The sequence below is a fragment of the Emydura macquarii genome, unplaced genomic scaffold (genome assembly GCF_026122565.2).
Source record: "Emydura macquarii macquarii isolate MOO-44397 ecotype Brisbane River unplaced genomic scaffold, CSIRO-AGI_Emac_v2 contig_1146, whole genome shotgun sequence".
Classification (NCBI taxonomy): Eukaryota; Metazoa; Chordata; order Testudines; family Chelidae; genus Emydura; species Emydura macquarii.
In genome coordinates, this window is record NW_027131283.1 from 17,111,459 (window position 1) to 17,136,610 (window position 25,152).

The window sequence follows — 25,152 nt, forward strand, 5'->3', positions numbered from 1 at the left end:
CAGAGGTCACCATTAAAGCTGGTATTTTAAATGGAACATGAAAAGGAACATGGATGCCATACTCCCTTAGATTTCCTTGAAAATTCTAGGCAAAAGTTCAACATTTGTCAATAGACAGCATATAGTTAGCACTTTCCTGCTATAAATTGGGGAAAATTGTGGTACCTCAGTTACCACTATGTGGCAGTGATTGGCAAATGTTGTCTTTTTAATGGTTACATATGTATTTAATAACTTTTAGCAAGGTCTTGTATTTGGTTCTTGATTGCCTTTGTGGTCAGGAAAATACTTGCATCACCTAAAGAATTGCAGTGAACTGAAATTAATTATTCAGCTAGCACTTAATCTCAGACACATATATTAACTTTTAAATTAGCTTAAAGTGTTTATGACAAAAACACCTAATGCAGTTGGCCCACTGCCTTTTATAAACTGAGTAAATATTCACCAACTGATTTTTTTTGGAGGGGCAGAGGGCAGTTGCAACTTCATATAGGAGCAGCTGATTTAAAAGAAAAAATCCTGGATTGTAACGGTATTCATAAAGTTTCTCTCTGCTCAGAATTCCGTCTAGAAGAGTCCTGTTCTAGTAAGATAGGTTGGATCAAGGAATTTTTCTCTGGAGGATGCGTTTAATTTTATCCATGTTTTTCGTATATGCAGTTCTGAACAGGACTCAGTGTATAGAGCTGCATGTTAATGAATTGTCACTCCACCAGTTAACACATTTTGCTGAATTCTGAATGGTGTTTCTGATTTAAGCCAAGCAGATGTTTTGTTTTTCTTACTCTGCATCAAGTGTTCTTGTTTGGCAAGGGTCATGAACTGCCCTGGCTTATCTGGTGATTTAACGTGGTGGAAATATTGCTAAAAATGAAGCTATCTTGAGGATTGTGTACTTATTCAGATTTACTGTGTAATTTACAGTAGTGGTGACATTATGAAGGTTTGATGGGTCTATTCCCTGCCAATGATGCATTTATATTTGATTTGCATATAGGTAACATTTTTAAAGTTTGTATGTGTGTATAACATAAACACAAAAACATAGTACTTTAAAAGAATGTTACGTTTGCAAAGTGAAGCACTCAAAAGTTAGGAAATGTCAGAATAAAGGTTGAGTGTTCGCCGTAGTTCATCGCCCTTGTGCATACCCATTAGGATACAGTCTTCCATTACATGATTACATAAAAAGGACAGGAGTGGGGTGCGTGTGTGTGTCGAGCAGAGTCAGGTGAGGAGGGAAGGAAAAGGCAAGCTGGGGTGCACGTCTCTAGCCAAGTCAAACAGAAGGCAAGTAAGTATTTGGGAGTAGGGAGAACTACAGTGACAGAAGGGATAGATTAGGGGGGAAAAACAGAATAGGCTATGCAGTGGGGGAGAAAGAGAGATGGAAGGAGTTTGCAGGATGAAGCTTACTGATGGGAGGAAAGATGTTGAAGAGCTGTCTGCACTACAGCTGTGCAATTAACTGATCAGTTTGCTGGAAGTACTGGGGGGGAAAATGACAAATAGAAAAAAAACATAAAACTTTGTTTTGGGTCAAATGAAATCTTTTGTTTAGATGTTGGGTATTTTTATGCTTTTATTAATAAAAGCAAAGGGAATGAAGGGCTAGATTAATAAAACCGAGGAGGTGGTGTTCCCCTTTTTCCCATAGTCAAGTGGTTAAGGCATTCACCGGGGATGTGGGGGAAACCAGGTTCAAATCCTGTCTCTAGCCCAGCCCTTGGGCCAAAGGCTATTCTGGGGTGGGTCTCCCTCCTGTTGAAGTTGTTCCACTTTGGCCCAATGACTATTCAAGTGTTTGTGTGTGTGAGACAGAAAGAGAGAGCGCCTCTCTCTAGCTTGGTTGTTAGAGCACTCACATTCGAGGGCCATTGGTGGGTGCTGATCCGTGCTCCAATGAATATTTAATTATATATACCAAATGGGAAGAGCTTCAACAGGAGAGACTGAGTGACTCCCACCCTAGAATATCTAGTAGTCTGCTGGTTAGGGCACTGACCTGGGAAGGGAGAGACCTGGTTTTCTGCCCCCACTTCCAAAGTAGGGAGTCAGACCTGGGATTTCCACATCACAGATGTGCCCTAACCACCAGACAACTGGATATTAGCGGTAAAGGGGGTGGGAGGGTGAACACTATCTTCTCAATTTTTTGTGAGTGGTGTCTATCTCCTGTGAATCTATCCTGAAAAATATAACTGTTTCATTCTGATTGTGTCAAAATGACCCATTTCAACATTTCCAGGAAAAAATCATTTTTTTAATGTTTTGACTGAAACAATTTGCCAAAATCAACATAGCTTTGCAAATCGGTTAGCCAAATCAGTTGATCCAATATGTATTTTTTCCATGAAAAAGTTTCAGCTGAAAATTTGTTTCTGAGCTCAAGTCTTAAACCCACCACTGACTTTCAGCACCACCCATGGAAGTACAGCATTTGCTAGTGAATATGACAAAATGATTTGTGCTGCTTCTGCTGCAAACACAACATCCCTGTGAACAAGATCTGGTATCCCGGCAGAATCACCCACATGAATATTTTAGCTAACTGAATATAACTCAGTAGACTGTCAGTGAGAAATGCTGCTTTCACTAAAACCAAAGGGTGAAACATTGCAAACTCGTTTCATTATACTGCTGACTGAACTGGTTTTAAGCTCAGGGCAATTTTCTTGTTTTGGGGAGGGAACATGTCTTCATATCTGGTTTTTCTGATCTGTTCTAATTTATGCATTCTGTTGCTTTTTTAATCCTAGGTTTGTGTGCTTGAGAGGCAGATATTTGACTTCCTTGGTTATCAGTGGGCACCAATCCTGGCAAATTTTGTGCACATTATTATAGTCATACTTGGCTTATTTGGAACTATCCAGTATAGACCTCGCTACGTAACAGGAGTAAGTATCATTTACGTTTTATTTTCTGAGAATCATAAACATGGGAATGAGAGATGGATGTGCAAACTCTGCCCTTTTGCTTAGGAACTAAATATACATTTTACGCTTATTTAACCTGCATATGTATTTATTTTACAACTGTAACATTGTTATGCGTTGTCTACCATAATTAAATAGAATCATGCAGCAGCAGCTGAAAATCAATATTATCACAAAATATATGAAAAGATGAATGTAACATGAAACTTAATAAGTTCACATTTGTAAAGAACTTTGGCATCCCCAAAGAAGAGGTGATATAGAAGCACAAAATATTACACACACAGGATTTTACCTGTTGATCTCTGAATTACTATAATTTTTACTGACTATTTGTTATGAACCAATGTTGTTTAGAGTGCCAAAAATATGCAGCCACTTTCACACCTGGAAATATTATAAGGAGAAATGGGATTTTATTAAATTTCTGTTTTTTAAAAAAAATTACATTTGGGCTCAAAACCACTCTAAAAAATTGAAGCACAAAGAATTTTTTTTTCCTGAAAATGCCAGAAAATAGTAGCTGATACTTAAAATGGCCTCTTCAGTAGGGCAAGGCACAGTCTTCTCCTAAAACCATGACTATACCTGGAATCAGGATAAATTCAAATTCTAGTCCTAAAGTAGAGGTTTGTCTGTTTCTACAACCAGTTAAAACTCCTGGGTTGATGCCATTCCTTACCACGCTTTCCTATTCATCTTCTGATATGCAGTCTCTGAGAGCTGCCCCCTGACTTTTTTTCCTCTTTGTCTTAAAGGGCCTTGTGACCTGGCATTCATAGTCTAGAGCTCACACTTACAGAGGGTGCCTGATGTGGCCGCACCCCTGCAGTTGGACAGGGAGTGGGCAGTAAATAGCCTGATCCTCCCAAAGAACATCTAACGAAGGAAAATTCTTCCTCTGTCACTGCAGCAGTTGCATAGAGACCACATACACCTTAGTGCTGTTACTAAGGAATCCCACTAAAAATTAGGAGATGCCTCAGTTATTAGGAAGTTGCTAGGAGACCACAAACTCATGAGGCATCTACCATCCTCCAGTTAGTCTGTCAGCTGAATGTAGTGGTATAATGCCTGTTTCACTTCAGCTGGTGCTCTGTTTGGAGTGCGTGTGCCTGATGATGGGAGCAGACTGATTCCTGCCCGTCATAGTTTTAGTAGGTCCATACCTTGCATTTCATCGAAGCTAAGAGATGGAGGGAGTTTCTACTTGAAGAATCAGAAAGTGGGTGCTCAGTTCCCAGTTCCAGGAGAGCCCAGGAAGGAGTGAGATAACTGTCTTCTGGACGTGCTGATTGGAGCTATAAGGTTTGCATATTTCCAGAGGTGTGGGTAGGGGTCTGTAAAACTCAGACTGCCAAGTGAATATGCAAGGGTTAGGCCACTGCCATCTTCTGTGAACGTACCCTGTATGATCCCTACTCGTATTAGCACCTGTAGTGTTTCTTGCTTCTACAACACTAATACGTTTTAATTTTATATAGCATGCTTCATAGAGGGTATCGCACAACATTTTCTAGAGACAGTGAATCATAAGTTAAAGAGAACAGAAGGGTTTTAAGGTGAGATTTAAAGAAATAATTTAGTGGCTCAGTGGGATGTGGAAATGAGTTCCTCATAGATGTGACACAACAAGTGAATGAATGACCTTGAACTCTGGAGAATCACAAGAAGCAGAGAGAGAGTGAAAGGAGGCCAAAACTGACAGACTAGGGAACAGGTGAATATACTGTCAGATCTTGGGTGATATTTTAATTGAAATGGGAGACGGTAGAGGCAGGCAGAGAAGGTAGTGAAGGTAATATTGCAGGAAAGAATAGCATGGCTGAAGGTCACAGAGAAGATATTAGAAGACTGACACTTTTCAGAAGTGAGATGATTCAGCTGTGAATGTGTTTTTAGCGGAGCTGTCAGTGGGGAAAGGCAGGATAGGTGTCTGGGGCTCCAGCTAACCAAGCAGCCTGGAAAGGAGCTGATCAATCTCCTCTTGTGATGTGGGCCCCACACAGAGGCTCAGTCTCTTCCACTCCACTCAGGAGACTTCCTGCAGACCCAAACTGGGGAGTACGCTGATGTGTGCAGTGCACATTTCCTGCTTTACAGCTGGTTTGAAATGCAGGTGAACACATTGATGCTGTCTGGCTCCTGCTCTGCGGAGAAGTTCAGCATCTGTATTCATCCTTTTTCCTCCCCTTCCAAGAGTTCTGAATGTGGGGAAAGAGGGGATGTAAATATTTGCACTAGGTGCTATTCCCTTCTTCTGACAAAGAAGGTGAAAACATTTTGAGACCCCCCTCCTGTCTGTAGGGATGAGGTGGTGGCAAAATTGAACTCGATGTTGCTCTTTTAGCCATGGGAAGAAGGTAGAAGAAATGTAAAATGGAGTGATGTGAAGGGATGAAGGAGAGTTCGGGGATGGGAAATGTGAACAGGGGAATTTGAGGAGAGAGGCCACTGTGTGTCAGTCTTGCCTACAATCAGATGTCAGCTACCACTTTGGAGCTTTAGTCCTGTTGGTGAACCCAATTCTTCTAGAGCTTGTTCCAAGGTTTATAAATCCTGGACGTGTGCCTGACAGAAAATAAGGGAGAATTTTGGCAGTGTTCTGGACGTGGCAATTGGCAGCCTTACAGACAAAGGTAGGAGGGAGGGCAAGGAAATGGATTAAAGGTTTGATTAAGATTTCTGGTCTTGGGCACGAAGTGAAGATCTGATATGAGAGACATGAGATAAGAAGACCTTTTTAACCAGAAGAGAGATTTCAGTTTTTTAAGCCTGCAGTAGTAGGGAACTATAGTGTAACTAAGCAGATTTTTAAAATGAGCATTTAGTGAATTTTAAAATTAAGAAAAGATATAGATTGTATGTGATACAAATGTACAAAGATGATAAGAAGCAATGTAATATTGCCATAGTTTAATGTATTCTATTATATCCCTCTCTTAGGGATAACAATAAGAAAAATTAGTAAACTTTAATAGAGGCTCATATAGGCCTCTGAAAGTACTAAAAAACATAATATGCTGGAGAGAAAGAGCAAAGATCTCAATTTAGCACAAACAAATTTGCAGTCAGTTAAAGAAAGAATCTTATATAGTATAATACTTGGCCACATTAAATCTTGGAGAAAAGGACAGATTATCATTGGTACATTACTTAACATGTAATTGCTGATATATATTAAGAGAGAGAGAGAGAGAGAGAGAGAGAGGCAATTACCTTATGTCTGAGCTTCTTGCAACATCATCAGTCTGCGAGACCATTAGACCCCAGAGAGTATAGCTGAGCTAATCCATGCCTCCTTTAAGGCGAGGAATTGCCAATTGCCTCAAGCCCTGTAGGCAGACCAACTCAATGCCATATAGTGAATTTATTCCTGAATCTGCCAAGATTTCAGGAAGTATATCAATAATATATTGAACTACACATGGCAACTTAGTGCCCACTGTACTTTAAAAATGTTCATGGTGATGCATAAAAATGTGCAGCAGCTCATCTCTAATGTGCATATATCACGATATTATCAAATAGCTCAGCTACAAATCAGCTGTGCCACAAAAGTGCTTCAGTGTAAACCAATAACAAACAGTAATAATAAAGTGAATCTCAAGAGTTCTGTATCACCCTGTTCTCTGCTACCTTTCTCACTTTTACATTTATGTTCTGTGTATTCAACGATTTGGGTGTCATCAATATTGGTTTTGGTAAAAGAATATCAGTGATTTTATCCCCATGTATTTTAAAACAGATGATAACACAATGAATTGCCAGTGTTTTTTCCCAAGAAAAGTTATTTACTCTCAGTATGAGAAAAGCTTCTTATTTTCAACATTTTCTAGTAATTATTTTTGTGAGGTTAAGTCTTGCCTTATTGACCCCATCCAGTTTACTTTCCAGAGATTTGTTTTCTTTAAAATAAGGGAGCACATGTCTTCAAGCCCTGTACAGGAATTATCCCAGAAAGATATTTCCCCTCTTACATTCTGTATACCTTTGGGAAGGATTCAACTTTATGATCAATGTAACTCAGAGAAGGCTGAAAGGGAATGAAGTCCCTTACATATTCTGACCAGGCTGTGAAGCACAGTATTCTTGAGGTTCAGGAAGCTAGTTACCTAGTTGGAGGCACTCACTTAAATGGTGACTCCTTGAGAAATTCTTCTCTAGGCTACAATCTTTTAAGGCAAAACTTTCAGCAGTTTCTTTCACCATTTATGGTATGCTGCAGTACCAAATCATAACATGAATTAAGGGTATTAGCCTCAGAGAATCAGCTGGTGCATCTATTGTAAGTATGAGTAAACACAATTATATGTATAAAGAAGCATTTGCTCACACACTTTACCAGTTTGAAAGCACAAATGCCAATTTGTGTTCACAAATAATAGGCTTTTGTGTACAAATTTGAAGCCCCTGTTGCTGTTGGGAGCACAATTAAGGAAGTGTGGGAATTGAACATTTTATAAACATATTGCCCAAGAACAGATCATGATTTTCTTGAACTTCTCATTATTTGAAATTATTTGCTATGAATATTTGTGACTGTTTTGTTCTGTAGATTGTAGATGAACAATGTCTTCTGAATATTTTATTTGTGTTATTCAGTCTTGATTGGAAACATAAGTTTTATGGGGTTTTTTTGTTCCCCCATTAGAAGGCCTAACTCTTAAATACAGGCTTGTGGTACAAAAAAACCCATTTCAAAATATAAAATCTCCTTTCTGCAAATATTATCTAATCTGCAGCAAATTGACTGTTTCTTTGAACATCCTGCCAATATCTTTGCCTGCTAAAAGATTTGATAAAAGGTCAACAAACAAGGGAGGGTGAGCGTAACTGAAGCGAACAATTTAAAATTTTGAATAAGTAGTTGTAGTAAATATTTTGCAGTATTCACACAGTTCTTGCTGTGTAATTGGCTTTAGTTAGATTGGAAATATTATGAGACTAGTCTTTTAGTTTGTGTTTTAATAATTGTACTTACTGTCCTGGAAAGAAGAAACCAGGAAGTACATGGTCATGCATATACATTAGAGAGTAATAAGAGAGTGCTAAATAAGAGTTAAATAGGTGCACAATCAAGAGTGCTACAAATATCTTTATACCAACACAAGAAGCTGAAAAAGCAAAAATTGGGGATCTTGGAAGCTTGGCAATAGAAGAACATTTTGACGTAATAGCAATTTCTGAAACATGGTGGCATGGAATAATGGTGTGTATATTGTACAAGGAGGACAGATTTGGGTGTAGAGGTTGGGGAGCAACATTGTATCTAACATCTAATGAGAGGGATTATCTGAGTGGAGAGAGCTATACAGTGGTATGTATATAGTTACAAATCCCAGATTACAAGAATACAAATATATTAGTAGATTTATAATCTTGGTCGGAAAGTGTGCAATGGAGAGCAAGATCAGAGGCAACCAAACTGTAATAATGTCCAACTTTAACTACCTGCAGGCTGATCAAATGTCACGTCAGGGCAAGGTTTAGAGAAACAAATTTTCAATATTTTAGGAAATGGCTTCTTTGAACAGCTAGTTCAAAATCAAACAAGAGCTGAGGCTACTTTCAACATAGTTCAAAGTAATGCACAGGAGTTGGTTCAAAAAGTAACTGTATGGGAGTCAAGAACTAACAGTGACTACTGTATGGTTAAGTTCAATATCCTATGATGTGAGAACTTACCAAAAACTATCACTGACACTAAACTTCAGAGGTAGCGATTTAAGAAAAAAAAATCTAGTTAAAATGACCCTAAATCAAAAGTGAGGAATAATCTTAGGGCAACTTAATCATAGCATAATAGAGTCCCAGAAAGCAAGTATATTCCTAAACAGGAAGGGAGACAGAGGGAAGGGAAAACAGCATGATTATGTGCAGGGGTGCCACAAGAAGGTGGAGTCAGGGATGAAGTACACCCCTCCTGACACATTTAGTAAAATTTTGTTCCCTGGCTGGTAGTGCTTCTGCAGCCTCAGAGACAGTGTTTTGCCAAACTAGGAGGTCCTTCCCCTGCTGAGAATGTCAGCAGTGGAGGAGTTTGGGCTAGCCAGCAGGGGTGGCGCTGCCTCTCTGGGGCTCTCTATGTGCTGCCTGTGGGGGAGGTGAGATGCTGTGCAGCTGGTGCTGTGTGGGGGGAGTTGGTGGTGGCCTGGGGAATGGCATTGCCACTGCCAGGCCTGTTTTTACTGCATAGCCTGCGCAGGCTCCATCCAGAAGTCCAAGCTCCACCACACTCCCAGTAACACCTGAGGCGGCGTGGGATGGAGCTGGCTCAATACCAGGCGTCTGGCTGGAGCAATGGGCCATCCTGACTGCGAGGTTCACTAGCACATAATGGGGGGATGGTGAAGAAAAGCACTAACCCTGCTCAGCAATTCAACTTCATGACTCAGGATCAGATCTAGAAGGGCCTGGCCCCTCTCCTGGGTGTCTACACTTGTCTCCTCCATCCACCACTGATACTATTTGGCAACATTTTGGGAAACTTCTGTACATTTTTTTTAAACATCACCTCTCTCCCCCCGCTTAAGACCCCACCGATGCCCCTGATTGGTGCATGGCAAGCTGTGCTACAGGTTACTGGAGCCAAACACGTATCCTTATGAAAATTCAAAGCTGCTGAAGCTATTAAAAAGGAACATGGACTGCGGCAATTCACATATCAGACGGAATTTGGATGGGCTGTAAGGGACTTTGAAGAGCAAATAGGCTAAATGAATGAAAATAAACAAGAAATACTTTTGTGTGTATTAGAAACAGCAAGGCTGTGAGGATGGGTGAAGCTGCACGAGCAATATTATATTACCCTTTATGGTATGCTGTAGTACCAAATCATAATATGAGCTAAGGGTACTAAAGCCTTAGAGGATCAGCCTCAACCCAGAATTAATTCTGAGTTTCATTTTCATTATGCCAGATAAATTGAAGCACTGGTCTTTTATGGTATAGTAATTACTGCACAGGAGCACTTTCATGTAATGCCTTCTGTATCATGAATAGCAACATGCATTCTCCTTGGCATCAGTAGTTCTAAGTCTTCAAGATCATCAGCATTCTTTATGTAACAGAATTCCTACTGAGTAGTTTTGGTTGAGGAGGCCTGTTGATTGCCCAGCTGTCTCCTTGCTAAAGAGATTCTTTTTTCTGGTCATCTTTGAATTAATCATGCTTGCAGGTCTCATCCGTGATTTGTGAAACACCTGCATATTCATAATCCCTGGCACAACAGCATGTTATCACCACTCTAGAACTGAATGGCTTCTTGTCTAAATTCTTACAGTAATCTACTACATCCAAATGGGGGGTTGCGTGTTTTTTAATTTATTTTCTCTGCATATTTTGCCCTTTGATTGCTGCACACTAGATCACTAGGAATGACCAATGAAATCTTTGCAGTGTTATACCTGTTTTATTTTGAGAGCAATATTCATTTATGATACGTGCGGTAAAAAACAGGTATGTGCATGTGTGAGGCTCTCCTTTGGAATTGAAACAATTCTTGCTGAAATAAATTTTACTTCACAGAACAGTGACTCTGGCCCTACAAAGTGTACTTTCTAATATAGTACTCTTTTTGTTGTTGTTCTATAAAAGTTAGATTTTAGTGTACCACAGATTTAAATGTGCTTCACTTTTCATTTAAGAGAACCATGTCAGTAGTTTACTTTTAGTGTAGGTCCAGTTTTAAAACTTTTAGCAGAAAAAATGTGTGTTCAAGTTAGCTAGTAAACCCTATTATAATAGCTGTAACAATGTAATTAATTCAGTACAAGAACTGATGGATGAATGCACGCATGTCCTCTCATATAACTTCCTATACAATAGAGAGAACAATGAGGGAGAGAGTACACAGTCTTCTAATGGCAGAAAAATTATATTCTGTGCTCTTTTACACCAGTTTAGAATTCATAGGCTGCTCCTTTCATCTGATAGAAAAAACCATAGAGCTAATCCATATTTAGATTATATGGAGCCTTTGATTTGGACTTTTCTGGTGGCTTTTCTCTGTGCCTCACAGGAAACCCTAGCAGATTCTCAAAATTTGCCAGCATTGCTTGAGCTAAGCCTCTGGCAAAAAAAAAAAAAAAGACCCTGATTAAAGCAGTTACTTGCTGTATATTATTGCAGAATGTGTGTGTATTGCCTGCCGAGAAAAAGGAGGTAACCTTAACTAAGCATCTCCAGTTCTCTTTGTTTTCCTGGTCTTAATACTGTTTTGAACAAGCTCTAGGGTTTTTTCCTAGTTGAAAAATTGTCTGGTTTAAGGAGTGATAGTTGGGACATATTTAAAAATGAAGGCAGCCTAAGCCTCTTCCCTGCCCAGCTAGATCACTCTGAAGTAGAGCTGGGTGAAACCTTTTGGCTCAAACCTTTTTTCACTGAAAAATGCAGATTCAGGTTGATCAAAATATTCCACTCTTTTGTCAAATTTGCTGAATTTTTCAGCTAGAAAAAACCCCAAAAAGCTCTGAAAAAATTGAAATGTTTCAATTTTTTAAATTTAAAACAACTTCTTATTCAAATTTATTTTAAAAATATGTTAACTCACATGAAACAATATGTTTTGTTTTGGGTTAAATGAAATATTTCATTCAATGTGAAACAAATGTTGAAACTTTTTCAGTTTGCCACAGATTTTCATTTTTGGGAAAAAGTTAAAAAAGAAAAAAAAATTAGCATGACCAGCCTACCAAAACCTCATTTATTTGCACAGCTCTGCTGTGAAGCACAAAGAGATAAAATCAGGAAAATTGTGACAACTCTTTTCTCTAAAGACCTGTCTTATCTTCTTATGAGACCCAACGTGAGAATGGCACAGATGCTTCCCAAGAGAAGCCAGAATTTAAAGCATCCAGAAAATGGTTTTGGTCTTGAATTCTCTCTTATTTTGCAAGTGGAATACCTGATTGAATAAACTCTTGTTCAGGCAGTTAAAAAGAAGTCAGAAATAAAAGACCCCTTCTCTACATTGCTGAGAAATCCTGGGGCTCCTATTAATATAAATAATCTTTCAAAAGGCACCCATCTCTCAAAATTCCTTGTCGTATAGGCTCAAGTTGTAAAGGAAAAAGTAGTCCACTGATTGTTCCTTTGGAGACTTATTCTAGACAGCGAGGAGCTATAGACAGTTTCTGACTCCCTGAGTCCTATTTAAACATTTTGAAAATTTAGTTGGTTCTTGTTATTTTTTTATTTTTATTTTTTTGTACATGGAATTTTTCTTCAGGCTTTCGGGGTCTTGAAAACTTATTCTAACTAGAATGCACTCAAACTATGGTGATGGGTACTTTGGAAAACCCTAAAACAAGATATATGTTCAAGCGTTTTCTTCAACAATAGTTCTGTTTGAAGTTATTTTCATTTATTGAAAATTCATTTCAATCTCATTTCTGAGCATATTTTAACTTTCCACTACAACAAATCCTTTTAAAGACACTTAGTTAATATTTCACATGGATATAAATTTAAAAAAAGTAGTATTGGAAGATGACAAATTATAATTTGCATCATCTAATGAAGTGCAGCATTGATTTCCAGTAAATTTTATGCATTACCTGTTCAGTACTTGAAGCTTTCTGTTATTTTCACAGTTTAAAGCTTTAATTATGAGATATTTGTAACAAGTTTAATTAGTGCAAAATTCGGCTACATTAATCCTTTCTAAATGCTTTTATCTCATTTCAGTGAAGAGTATGTAAATAAAAAAAGTCATTGAGAATGTCTATCCCTCATCCTCTTCACAAAAGGATAGATGGCTTTCCATGGCATCATCACTGAGTACAGTTCCAGTTTAGAACTGCTAGTGGTATACAGTGAATATGATTTTTTTAATTCTAATTCATGCTAATTCTAATTCAATTCCCTAACAGCTCGAAAGGTGACAAAATATGATGTTCCTCCACATTCCCCTTCTCTTCCTTTAGATTACATCCTCTGACACCTCGCTCTAAATAACAAAAAGGTTCTACTCTATTTTTAACAAGAATTCTTTTATGTTGAAATAATGTCGGATTGGCACTTTGTAGCTTAAATATTATCAGAAACAGAGCAATGATCAGCTTGATGGATGATGTGATTCACAGACATACACCGTAAGAGATCAAGGTGAAGATCTATGGCTTTTTGGTTCATCCTATACTGCTGCAGGAAGTATTGAAATTTTCTCATAATGGCCTTAGCTCTGGCCATCTAAAGATGATTAAAAGTCATGCAAGGATTTAAATAATGTTTCCATTGCCCTGGGATGGCCTCTAATATTCAGCACTATATGTTCATCTATAACCAGTGTAATCTAAGGAAATTCCTTGTACCTACAGGAATTGCTCCAATCCTTGTTGTTATGCTTACGTATTTGTGTGTCATGGTAAAAGTCCCAAACACCCCACAACTGCTGAGTGAAACTAGTATATATTGATTATGGCTGGTTGGTTTATAAAATGACCTGAAGCTGTACCAGTGGCTGGCCAGGTCATGACACAGCCTTTTCTGTCAGGCTTGGGTTATGTATTGGGTACCCTAGATGCTCTTCACTGTCCAGAGAGAAATTCTGAACCACAGCAACTTGATAGTGTATTGAATTCTTAATAACCCACAGGCTGTGCACTTCTGTGTGTCCTCCATAAGAGAATGAGCTTGTTGAGTTTCTCAAGCACACTTTTGATAACTGCTCTCTCGGACTCAATGAATAATCAAGAAAATGATTACTGGGACCTGTGGCTAGAAACATAAGTGTATGACTAAAGCAGTAGTATATAGGAAAATCTAGGATTTTGTCAGACCATTTATTTCAATTTCTCCTCAGACTCTTGTACTGACTGCAGCAGAATCTACATGTTCTCTTGGAAGAGATGGGTAAATTGTTAATATCACAGGCTTCACTGAAAAAACATTGATTGTAAGGGGCAAAGGAATGTGTGAACTCTTGCAATCTGACTAGCAAGCATGACTGCATAATCCAGATCCTGGTTCCTCTGCTTAATTTCCTCTCATAGACGTTGCAGTGTGGCAGGTTGAAGATTCATAGATTGCTCTGTAACACGTTCCCATAATGTTGTGTCTTTTCTTCTACTTGTTCTCTTGATCTTTCTCTGGCTCTCTTTTTCTCTTCTCCGTGACTTTGTCCTTCTCCATTCTCTTCTCTTCTCTGCCACCTCTCGATATCTAATGTCTAAAATGTATCTAACATCTAATGTCTAAAATGTCCAATGTCTAAAATATCTAATATCTAAAATGACCACTTCAGTGCATCCACTTCTGGCTGAAATAAAATATATTCACTTTTTTCTTGATTTAAATGAATTTGAATTCTGATCATGAACAACAAATAACTAAAAGAAACAAAGAAGCCAGATCAAAACACCATTTCATCATGGCAAATCCCAAAGAGACATGGCCTCCTTGCAGGTTGAGCACCACTCAGATCAATATCTGGTTAGTTTATGTCCATCAGTGGCAATCTTCTCATGCCACTGAAGCTTTGGGCACCTGCATGATTGCCATCCATGTAGCAGTAATCCTTGGTATGCGTGTTTTAGAATTTCTTGGCCTTCCATGTCCATAGCAATAAAACTGGCAAAACTGAACCAGTGATGATAGAGGCAGTTGCTAGGTTTGGCTTTGAATATCCCAATTTCTGATCTTGTCCTGCAACTTAATATGGACTAGCTGCTGAAGTTGATGAGAATCAAAAACATCAATCAGGTATTCTTCAGCCTTCCTCAGCACCCGCATTTCACTTCCATATGCTAGAGTTGGTATAACTATGATTCTGTTGATCCACAGCTTTGTGGGCTTCTTGATGTCAATAAGTCCACACAGGAGCCCCCTTAAGGCCTGAAACTTGGTGGCACTTGCTGCTACATGAGTGTCTTTATCTTTTGGGTGTCCTCCAGCATTGCCCAAATATTTGACAGTTACAGCCAGCTCAGCATTAGCCTGTCTGGAAGGAACATCAAGCAGGTGGCAATACTGGAGCTGAAGGCTGCTTGTTAGCAATGGCCCAGGACTTTGTTTTATCAGAATTAATAATCAGATCAATGTGTGCTGCTTCTTGTCCGATCAGATCATCCATCAGCTGCAGCAATTCACCCAACTAAGTCACCAAGAAAATGTCATTGGCATATTTGAGATTCATTGGGAAGATCATTTCAAGATGCCCCTCAATTGTCCACCACTTACAGTCCACCTTTATGGATCATACTCCATAAAATATAGTCTGGGAAGACACCAGGGGTTTGTAACATAACCCCTGAAGACAGGTAAGAGTATTCTTACCAAGGCTGTTTAGACGTTTTGGCATATTAATGTCATACCTGATGACTGGAAGAAGGTGGTGGTTCTGACTGTTCAAAAAGCATTATAGGGTTGAATGTATAGAAGCATTAGGCTGTTCTCGTTCACGGGGAAGTCTTCACTTCTGTGTTAACATCTCAAATTAACGATGCAGTTCATTGCAAAGGGATACTCAGTGTGACTTTAGACCTTGTTATCCCACTGTCTGCTAGATCTATATCTTAAGACACCAGAACTCAATTTTCAACTTGGCAAATGGGTTTTTAACATTTGTGTAGCTCTAGTTATTCTAATTCATGATCAGTTGCTCAAGTAGGATGGGTTATGTCATATAATTGTTTCATATCTGTCAGTAGGGTAACCTTCCTTCCGATCTTTTTTTACAAGATCCCTTCCTATCCTTTTATGCAAGGGTAATGTATAAGTTCTTGTTCTCAGTAATGTGACTACTTCCTTTCTTTTGTTAGTTTCAGTGTCACAGAGGTCATGCTTTGGGAAAGATGCATTCAAAATCACTTATAACAGCACTATCCCATTCATTTACCAGTCACTATTTTTGTAGCAAGAGATGCTGGAGATGATTTTTAATCCTATTCTAAATGTGGCTCTCTGCTGCCTTCCAGCCAGAACCTTATGTGAACACCTTCCTTGTGAATCATCTTGTCACAAAACTCTCCTTTAGAACTTGAGAGATGTTTCTTGCTTCCCCTTTGTACTTATCTTTTTCAATTTTTAACATTTTCTTTATTATTTTCAACTCCTGAAGCTCAACAGAAAAAGGGACACTATTTTTCCCCAAGCTTTGTCTGTCTTCGTGACCATTACCAAGGAAGAAACATTTTCCAGCTAACTCCGAAAAGCAAGATAAACAACATGTATGATAGTAAAATGCAGCACTAAAGATGTTCCAAAATTTCCATTGCTCACTGTTTCAATAATTTAGCTGTCAACTGCACTATTTATTTGCAATTTTTTTTTATGGATTATTGTCTGCTAATACATTGATGATAATGCCACACAAATTCATATCGGAGAAACTGAACCATAAATAATGAATAATCTTACATTTAAAATAATGAAGATCACAGTGAAGCAACATCTTATGTTCCGTGAACTCAGCAGATATAGTGTGAATTATAAAAATCTACAAGTACAGAATGGCACTTTACACATTCCCTTCATATCAGTATATATATTTTTTCTAAACAGTTTTAGTACAATGTTATGGTTCTCACTTTATGAGCCTGGGATACCAAGGATACTGCTGCCATGTTTGGTCTCTGGCTACAGTCTCTTTGCTATTTTCAAAACTATTTTTGGCTAGAATCGTCTATTCTTGTTCCATGAAACTCTCTACAGCAATTCTCTCTGCTGCCGAATTCACCCAATAAGCCACTTAAGGCTTCTCAGAACTTTCTGCTCTGAGACCAATGGGAACTTGGTTTGTTTGCCCTCCCTTGCAGGATCAAACAGCATTCAGCTGTAATAGGAGTCTACTGTGATAGGATGACTACCTATCCATAAAAATGTAGTGCCTTGTTAGAAATGGCTACAGAGCTCATTTAGTTACTTATACTCAAACCTTGGGAAGGGACTGGTCATCGCTCAATGGAGGAATTGCAAGAATAAGGGAAGCCAAAAAGATAATATGGAATATAATACAAGAAGTATTTGAAGCATATGCACCTCAAATGGTCTTTTGAGTCATTCTGTCCTTCATCTGTTGCTTATTCATGTCACAATTGCCCTGCTCCTGTCATCTGCTTCTAAGCATACTGATCAACCTTGATTTAGGCATTTTGCTTTCATTAAAAGCATAGCACCCTCTAATTCATGCATAAGCAAGGACAATTATTTAGTAAGCAACCATGTTTTCTTTCCATAAATGTTTCAGTATGGAAATAAATCTAAAAAAGAAAATCATGAGTTTTAATGGTGGCTTCACTTATGCTAATTTGCTGTCAGACAACTAAGATGTCACCATTTGCTGTCAGACAACTTGGGTATTTCTAGCACAGACCCACAGTGATCCCATTAAAAACAAAAACAAAAAAACAAAAAAACCCACCATATAATATAAAGAAAGAAGGGCTGATTCTAGGTGGGAGCACTAGGAACTTCAGATGTTTTATATAACATTAATTGTGCATCTTCCTAAAGAGCAAATGGCTGTTGAGCCCGCATCAGTGCATGTTGCTTAGATCCTGCTTTTCCCCATTCTCCAGATTTAACTTAGGTGCAACAAGAGCAAGCAATCTTCTTTCTATTTTAAATTAAATTATAGGAAATATCTGTGTATAGATATAAAATGTTTGCTGATATATAAGTAGAAGAGCAGAAATTGTTTAGTATCCTTCCTTGCATATTGTGTTTCTCCGGCTGTGGGAGAGGCTTCCAGATTCACACCACTTTAAATACATAGGGCCAAATTCTGTACTTGGGTACATGCCTATAATTCTTATTGCATTCAGTGGAACTTATCGGTCTGCTTCTAAGAGAAGCATTGAACCCTATTGAGTGTTCACCCAGTAATGAAATACCTGTCTAATGTTGTCTTGTTTCTTCAAGCAGCTTTGTGCCAGTAGATACAAACTGAATCGGCTTAATAGTCACACTCTCACCTATATTCACACAGCATTTTCATCATAATTGAGGTTGTTATTATTTGAAGCATACTTATGTTTGTGCTAGGTCATAACAGACAGTTGAAAGAACTATTATAAAGATACTAGAACAGCTGTCTGAACACTCCATTAAGTCATTAAGATCTTTGAGATCTAAGATTTAAAAGAGCTCTGTAAAAGCTACGTGTTTTTATTATGATCTTCATTGCCACAAAGCTATATGTACAGCATTTCACAATCGTGCCAGTATGAGCTTTCTAGCCCACTTCCCTTTGCCGTACTTGTGAACATTACATATGAATGTTATTTCTGGAACATACGACACATAGGAACCCTGTATCTCAAAAAGCATGTATAACATAACAAACGTTTCTCTACACAAGCTATTAATACAGTTTTAGTCTCAGTATTTGTGGCCAAGATTTTCAAACCTAATTTTTTTTCCCCTTCATGGAGAGCTGTTTGTGCTTAGCACCCCTGTCAATCAGGCCACTTCTCTTTGGATGCCTGAATATGGATGAAGTAGCCTAATTGTAGTCACGCAATTTTGAAAATTTTAACCTGTTTTTTATTTTTATTGTGATATTGCCCAAAAGCACCAACCAAGAGTGGGATCCAAGTGCACTAAACTACTCAATTCTTTGTCCCAAAGGGCTTGCAAATATAATAATTAATATGGAGCACTTATATAGTGTTTTCATGTGTTGTTCTCAATGTGCATTATAACTGTTGAGTCAGCATTACTATCCCCATTACACAGATGGGGGGGAAATGAGTCAAAGAGAGGTTAATGACTTGCCCAGTTCACATGGGTAATGTGTTGAGACACATAATCCATAAGTGGTCCTTTAGGATACACACTTTAATGCTGTTTCCTTTTGTGTCGGAAGACTCTTTCATGGTCATGCTATCTGGGCGGACTCCGTCTATTCCTTTAGTTATTCTAATCCTTTCCTAATTGTTCTCTTTAAAATGTAAAGTTTAATGCCCCCCCAAAAAAGTGGAAACAGTAGTATAGTGTACAGATCTATGCGTTTAAGCTGAAACATAGACAATAAAGGTCACACATAGTCAAAAACTTACATATGCTTTACAGGGCTGCAAATGATATTTAGGTGCATATTTGTATTTAATTTTCCGTGAGGAATTTAGCTGTGCCAGGCATATTCAAAAATCCTAATCCTTTCAAATCCTTGCATGTAAGAATGGCTGGAGAATGAGTACCACTGCAAATTGAAATCTTCAATGAGAACTTAAAGTGCAATTGTAGTCAAGTTCACTCTAGACTTACGGAAGCTTACAAATAAGAAAAATTAACTTGTCCAAAAAGTTGCAAAGCTACAAAGGAATGACTTGATTCACACAATGCCTTAAAATGCCCCAAAGGAACTGAATTGGCAGTGAGCATACCCTTAAACAAGGCTCAAGAGGCAAGTTCATATTGTGGGAAATTTCCCACTAAAAATACAATACGGTACAATTACAGAAGTGTTACAGAAAAACCTGCCAACGGTTACTAACTTTAAATGGATATATTAAATTTCCATCTCTGCAATATTCCTTTGTACGTGCTGTGGTGATACTTTGAATAATGCAAATATTGAGGTGAGTTAGCTAGAATATTTTAAAATAAAATTTTCCAATTACTTTACTTAATTAAGTGCCACTACGGAAATCATTTTTAGACCTTGAGGAAAAAGTATCCATACATGTATAGATGACACAAAGTCTACTAATGTCATGAGACGACATCTTACTACAGATAGTCCATAGTTTGGATTCTCTTGTACTTTAAAAAGCCACAGCTGCTTAATGGAAGGGTGCCTATAGTGTAGACACCATACCAGTGACAGTTTCTAGAAGTAATATAAGTATTCTGCCTGCAGAGGTCTAAGGAAGGCAAGGTGACACTGGGGCATCGTATGCAGCAGTGACAACTACTGTATTCTTGAAAGGGGTGCAGAAGGCACTCCCCACAGCGTTGGTCTCCTTCTATCAACTAGTATGGAAACTGGGGGACTGAGCATTGGCCTCAAACTACACAAGCCTTCAACAGGTGAAGTCCTGAGTCCATTGTTATGTATTGGAGTTCTGCAATTGGCTTCAATGGAATTAAGCCACACTGGTGATTCTGATTTCCCTCCTGCTCCCCCTACCACACAACACACCCCTTGCACTCAAGGCAGTAAGCCTGGATTGTGCTGCTGTTGTTCAACCTTGGGGTATAGATTTTTGCACTCCAGTCTCTCCTTTGCTTGCCCATACAAGAATAGCCAGATCTGGCCCTCTAATTTCACTAGAAGGAGAAAAAAAATCCTATTATGCAGTACATAAGCTTTCAGGCAAGAAACTTATTGAACACGATGTGAAATTACTGTAGAATTACTCAAGGAGAACCAGCCACCATATGAGTTGTCCTTTAAATTTACAGCTCCAATAACATGACCTACGTAAGCTTCACATGACAGGATATTATTATATTAGTTCTCTGAAGTATTGAGTGAACTCATAGATAAGTGGATCAGCCTGACAATGATACACATATCAGGAGAAGCCAATTGTTTCTTTCCTTAATACTTATGTATTTTCAAATGTCACCCTTTGGATGTATAAGCAGAAATAGAATGATCAATCATCTACAACAAATGGCATCCATGTAAGTGTTTAATTTGGTCCATTAGAGCAAATAGTGGCAATCCTGAAGGCAGATCAGAAAGATGCATGTATAAAATTGCCAAACATGTTTAGAGTATTTCCTACAGTTTTCTCTTAATTTTAGTATAGGTACATAGAGACTAATATTTCATATTTTGGGTTATTTACCTTTAAAATGTGCTCCTGTATAATGATCACAGACTTTCATTTTTTTTAAAGTAACAAGAAAATACAAAATCAAACATCAAAAATGGCCATAAACACCAAATAATTATGAGAAAGATTAATAATGCAGCAATTCTTAGGAGACACTCAAATGATCTTTCAAAATAAGAGGCCAAGATGGTGTGTGAAATACAAATCTTAAGGCAGTTAATATGGTAATTTTGAGTCATTTTAAAATCAAAACGGGATGATTTTCTAATGATGGGAAGTCTTCCTGGAGGTCAAACTAGATCATCACAGTGTTCCCTTCTGGGCTAGGAATCTATGAATAATACATAAGTAGCCTTGTAATGTTGGTGCAATGAATTTTTCCATCTACAAAGCAAAATACGATGTGCACTTAATATTGACATTACTATCCTTTTTATTTCTTAGGGGTATTAATATTTGCCATTGTCACATTCAGACACCAGCTCTGGCCTCTTAAGTTCAGTCCTGGGATCCAGACTTCCTGGCTGGTATCCCTTCTTGGAAATGGGACTCTGGGGTCCAGCTGCCTTAGACCTCAAGACAAGTGCTGGACACCCATGTCTCCCCAGTATCTTAAGCACATCCTCCCCAGAGCTCCACCCTGGTGGGTACTCCGGTTTACAGTTTTAGCCTTTTGGGAAGATGGGACTCAGGCCTGGCCAAGTAATTTCTTAAACATACACATTTGACTCAGAGAAAACATTGAGCCTTACAGATCCATGCGAATAACAGAACCTGCATGCAAAAGTCCTCCGTGTCCTCACCACTTCTTGAGTCCTTTGGATTTTGGTCAGTCCTTTCAGGGTTAATCCTCCTCTCCTCCTGCCCAGACTTCAGGTTCTCTCTCCCAACCCCTGCAATAAATTATCTGTAGCTTGTTCAGTTCTGGGCAAAAGTTCCCTCTAGATCAGGAAGCATGTGGCATTAACAGCAATTTCTTTTTTCTTCAGAGGAATTTCCATTGCTCCAACCTCACCCTACCCCCTGCAGACAACCTTGGATAACCAATTTCATTTACTTTGGCCAGTCTCTTTAGTATACTCATTGTTCTACCAGAACAACACCATATCCTGTGAATCACTTCTTTGATTGGCCTATACTATAGCACAGGGTGTGTGATACATGACACGGGCCCTGACAGTAAACAGCTGATTCATCACCCATTGGGGGTTGGAGCTGTATATAGAGGTCATAAAATTGATCTGAAGTCCCCAATCCTTCACAGGCAAGCTAGTGACATTGTGCTGCAAAAATAAAGTCCTAGTGATGAGTGATCCTGAGCACGTCACTCCAGGCCTCCCATGAATTTAAGTGAGCGTTCAGAGTACACAGCACCTTGCTGGATCAGCCCTACATTCCAATGAGCTGCATATTAGTCCATCGGGATTTTCCTATTACTTGAAATACATATTCTTGCCTTATGTTGCTATGTCTGTGCAACACTAAATCATATGCCTGATATCACATTTCATATCTTTATACTTCCAGCAACTATGAAACTTTCATCCAGACTATTTTACGCTTTGTCTTCATTGAAAAGAAGTTTTTATTATTATGTATGTATTTATTTATTATTGTGGGATAACAAATGTGTCTTACCTATTGTGGTGTAAAATCCTTGTGGAGACAAGGCACTGTAGTGTGTGCCATGAGGTAGCTAGATGAGGTCAACAATATACCTCAGTCTCTAGCTGACATCATCTATTTTAACTCACAGGTAAAATACAGTTTGAAAACAGAAAATGTTAGTTCCTGTTTTATCAAAAAAACAAAGTTTCTAAAGACATTAAAAAAGAAAAGGCCATTTTGGAGTGTGGGGGAATACCCAGTGTTGTCCTGGAAGTAGCTCGGATACCAGCCTTTTGCCCATTTGAAGGGTAGTGAAGTGAAGGCAGATCTGGTGATAAGCATCAGTAAAATATGTGGTTGCTTATGGCACCCTCTTGCCCATGGTTCCCTTTCTGTATCCCAGAGTTCTGGAGTGACAACTGGCTGCAGTATAGTAAATGTTCCTTTTTTAATTTAAAAGATGGAAGGGGGAAGAGTTGGAGCTTCCTGGGGATAATCAATAGGACCCTCATGGTGAGGGTGGAGGACAGAGTTGAAGAAACTGGCAACCCCTCCCCAGGTTGCACATGCATGTCTTCTGAATATATGTGACATCAGCACAACACTACGGGCAGATCTGGCACTGAAAAGCAAGACAAGGCAAATAGCATCTGAGGCAGGTAGGGGGAAAAGATGTTCCAGAACTGTAATTTCTCATTTTCTTTTTAGTTTCTTTCTTTGGAGGGCTGCTTCATAGCTGAGCGGCCAAGAGTATATTAAAGGCTTTTTTTGTGGGGGTGCCTTCTTTCCCTGGATTTTGTGTTGTAGTTCAGGTGCTTCATGCTATCATCCTCCTCTGTTGGCTGACATCCCCAAATGGACACAGGATTTATACCAAGCATGGGGTCATAGCTTTTAGTGTTACATTTTTGTAGCATTAAAAGTCAAAATCTAAATATTAAAAGTAGACCAAATCTATCGAGAGCTAGAGTTAACTTGCAACTATACGGCTACTTAGTTGCACTGTCACCAAGAAGATGCATGAAAAAATAATCATTTATGTATCTGACTATGCATAAGATATTACAGATATACCTTACTTTAGTTAGAGATTATTTACCGCCTGCACAAAGTGTCCTAACTGCGTAGGAGCATCTGGAAAGAATCACACAGATGCTGTATATAGTTTTAAATTAAGATTCCATAGACCACTTACTTCTTTAATCCTGCAGCTTACAGAACACAACATGCAACTTTCCTGACAATAACTAACTGAATGCTCCAGTAAAAACCCAAACCTGGATAGACTAATATAATCTAGCTGCTATATTCTAAAAGAAAAACCAGGCATGGGTTATAGAATGAATTTTCCATAAACACTACATCTCTCTTTTTTTTTCCTAAAAACTTTAACAGTTAATATGTTCACCACTTTGAAATACTTCCACCTTCTGACACAACAAGCATAAAAAAAATAATCAATGTCAAAAGTTTAGTGATTGATCATCACAGTCAAAATTGGTTATGTCATATAGTCCTTCAAATGCACTAGAAGTTGACAGCTACTTCTTTTCTGGTAATGGTGACTTTTCCGCCTCTGATGCAAAGGGGGTCAACTCACTGAATTGCCTTGGAGAGAGTACAGGGGCTTCAGTCTCTGTAAGGTTGTCATTGTCATCATCTTGGGAAGTGGGAACATGAGTGCCACCAAGTGGTTTGGTGTGAGATGCGTTTCATGTGACTTTATGGGATCTTCTCTGAGCAGTGACCATCCTGCCTTTGACTATTGTGATCTTGTAAGATTCAGGATAAAAGGGCATATAGAATTTGTTGCAAGGCTGAAAGTTTCTGACAAGAGCTACATCTCCCACATTGAAATATGTGGTCTGACCCGCCTGCACTGCTCTGCATATTTTTTTTTATGGTGAGCTTCGTTCATTGTCATCTCAATTTGTGGCAATTTTGTTCTTAGCTGTCTGCTGAACAGGATAGTTGTTACATGCTACTTGAACAGTGGGGAGTGGTTTGATAACTAAGGAGGAAATGACATACTCCTGTTTCATGTCCAATCTGCCAGCTGCAGCAATTCGTAATGCTTTAAGTGTTCGCATAAACCTGTCAACTTCTCCCTTGGTTTATGGCCCATGTGGAGTAAATTTATGATGATTGAAACAGATACTCAGCAAATTGGGCAAATTGCGAGCCTTGAAAGGGAAGACTGCTGTCAGTTTTTAAAACAGCAGATATGTCATAGGCTGACAATCTTGGTTTTTTTTGGGTATAACAGCATTGACAGAAGTACTGTTGACCATTTCAACTTCTGGATAATGAGAATAGCCGTCTATAACAACCAGTGCAATAGATACCTTGTAGTCATAAGTCACAACCTTGTTGTCTGAGCCTCCTCCAACAGGGCTGGCATCTACTAAAAATTCAGTTTGTCTCTAGAATCAAAATATGACATGACTACATCACTGGTAAGGAATTTCTTTAGTTCCTCAAATGTTCATCTGACCAAACCCATATTTTATCTTTCCTGGTAAGAGCTCTCAGAGACTGTGTAATAGTGATTAGCCTCAAAATGAATCTGCCACAGTAATTTGCAAGCCATAGCAGACTATGAAGTTCAGTGGGGTTCATGGGCATGATGGCATTATGTATGTCCTTCACTTTCTTAAGATCCACTGAGACACCATCTTTGGGGAATGTGTATTCAAAAAATTCTAACATGGGGTTATCGTATTCACATTTGTCTGGGTTTAACGTGAGATGCTGCTCCTGCAGTCATTTAAAAACAGCTGCTAGTCGAGTGTTGTGTTCTTCAGATGTGGTGCCAAATACTAATATGTCATCACTCATGTTAAGAAAAGAGATTCCAGCTAGTACCTCACGTG

At 38.6% G+C, this 25,152-nt stretch overlaps 1 protein-coding gene across 2 annotated transcripts in view; it reads left to right on the forward strand.

The window, feature by feature from the left end:
* Window positions 1-25,152, forward strand: part of NKAIN2 (sodium/potassium transporting ATPase interacting 2) — a 693,641-nt gene that overhangs the window by 292,567 nt on the left and 375,922 nt on the right. For both annotated transcript variants that reach the window (XM_067546694.1, XM_067546695.1), the window contains exon 2: window positions 2,763-2,900. In XM_067546694.1, coding sequence (XP_067402795.1) covers window positions 2,763-2,900 — 138 coding nt within the window. The remainder of the gene's footprint in view (window positions 1-2,762; window positions 2,901-25,152) is intronic.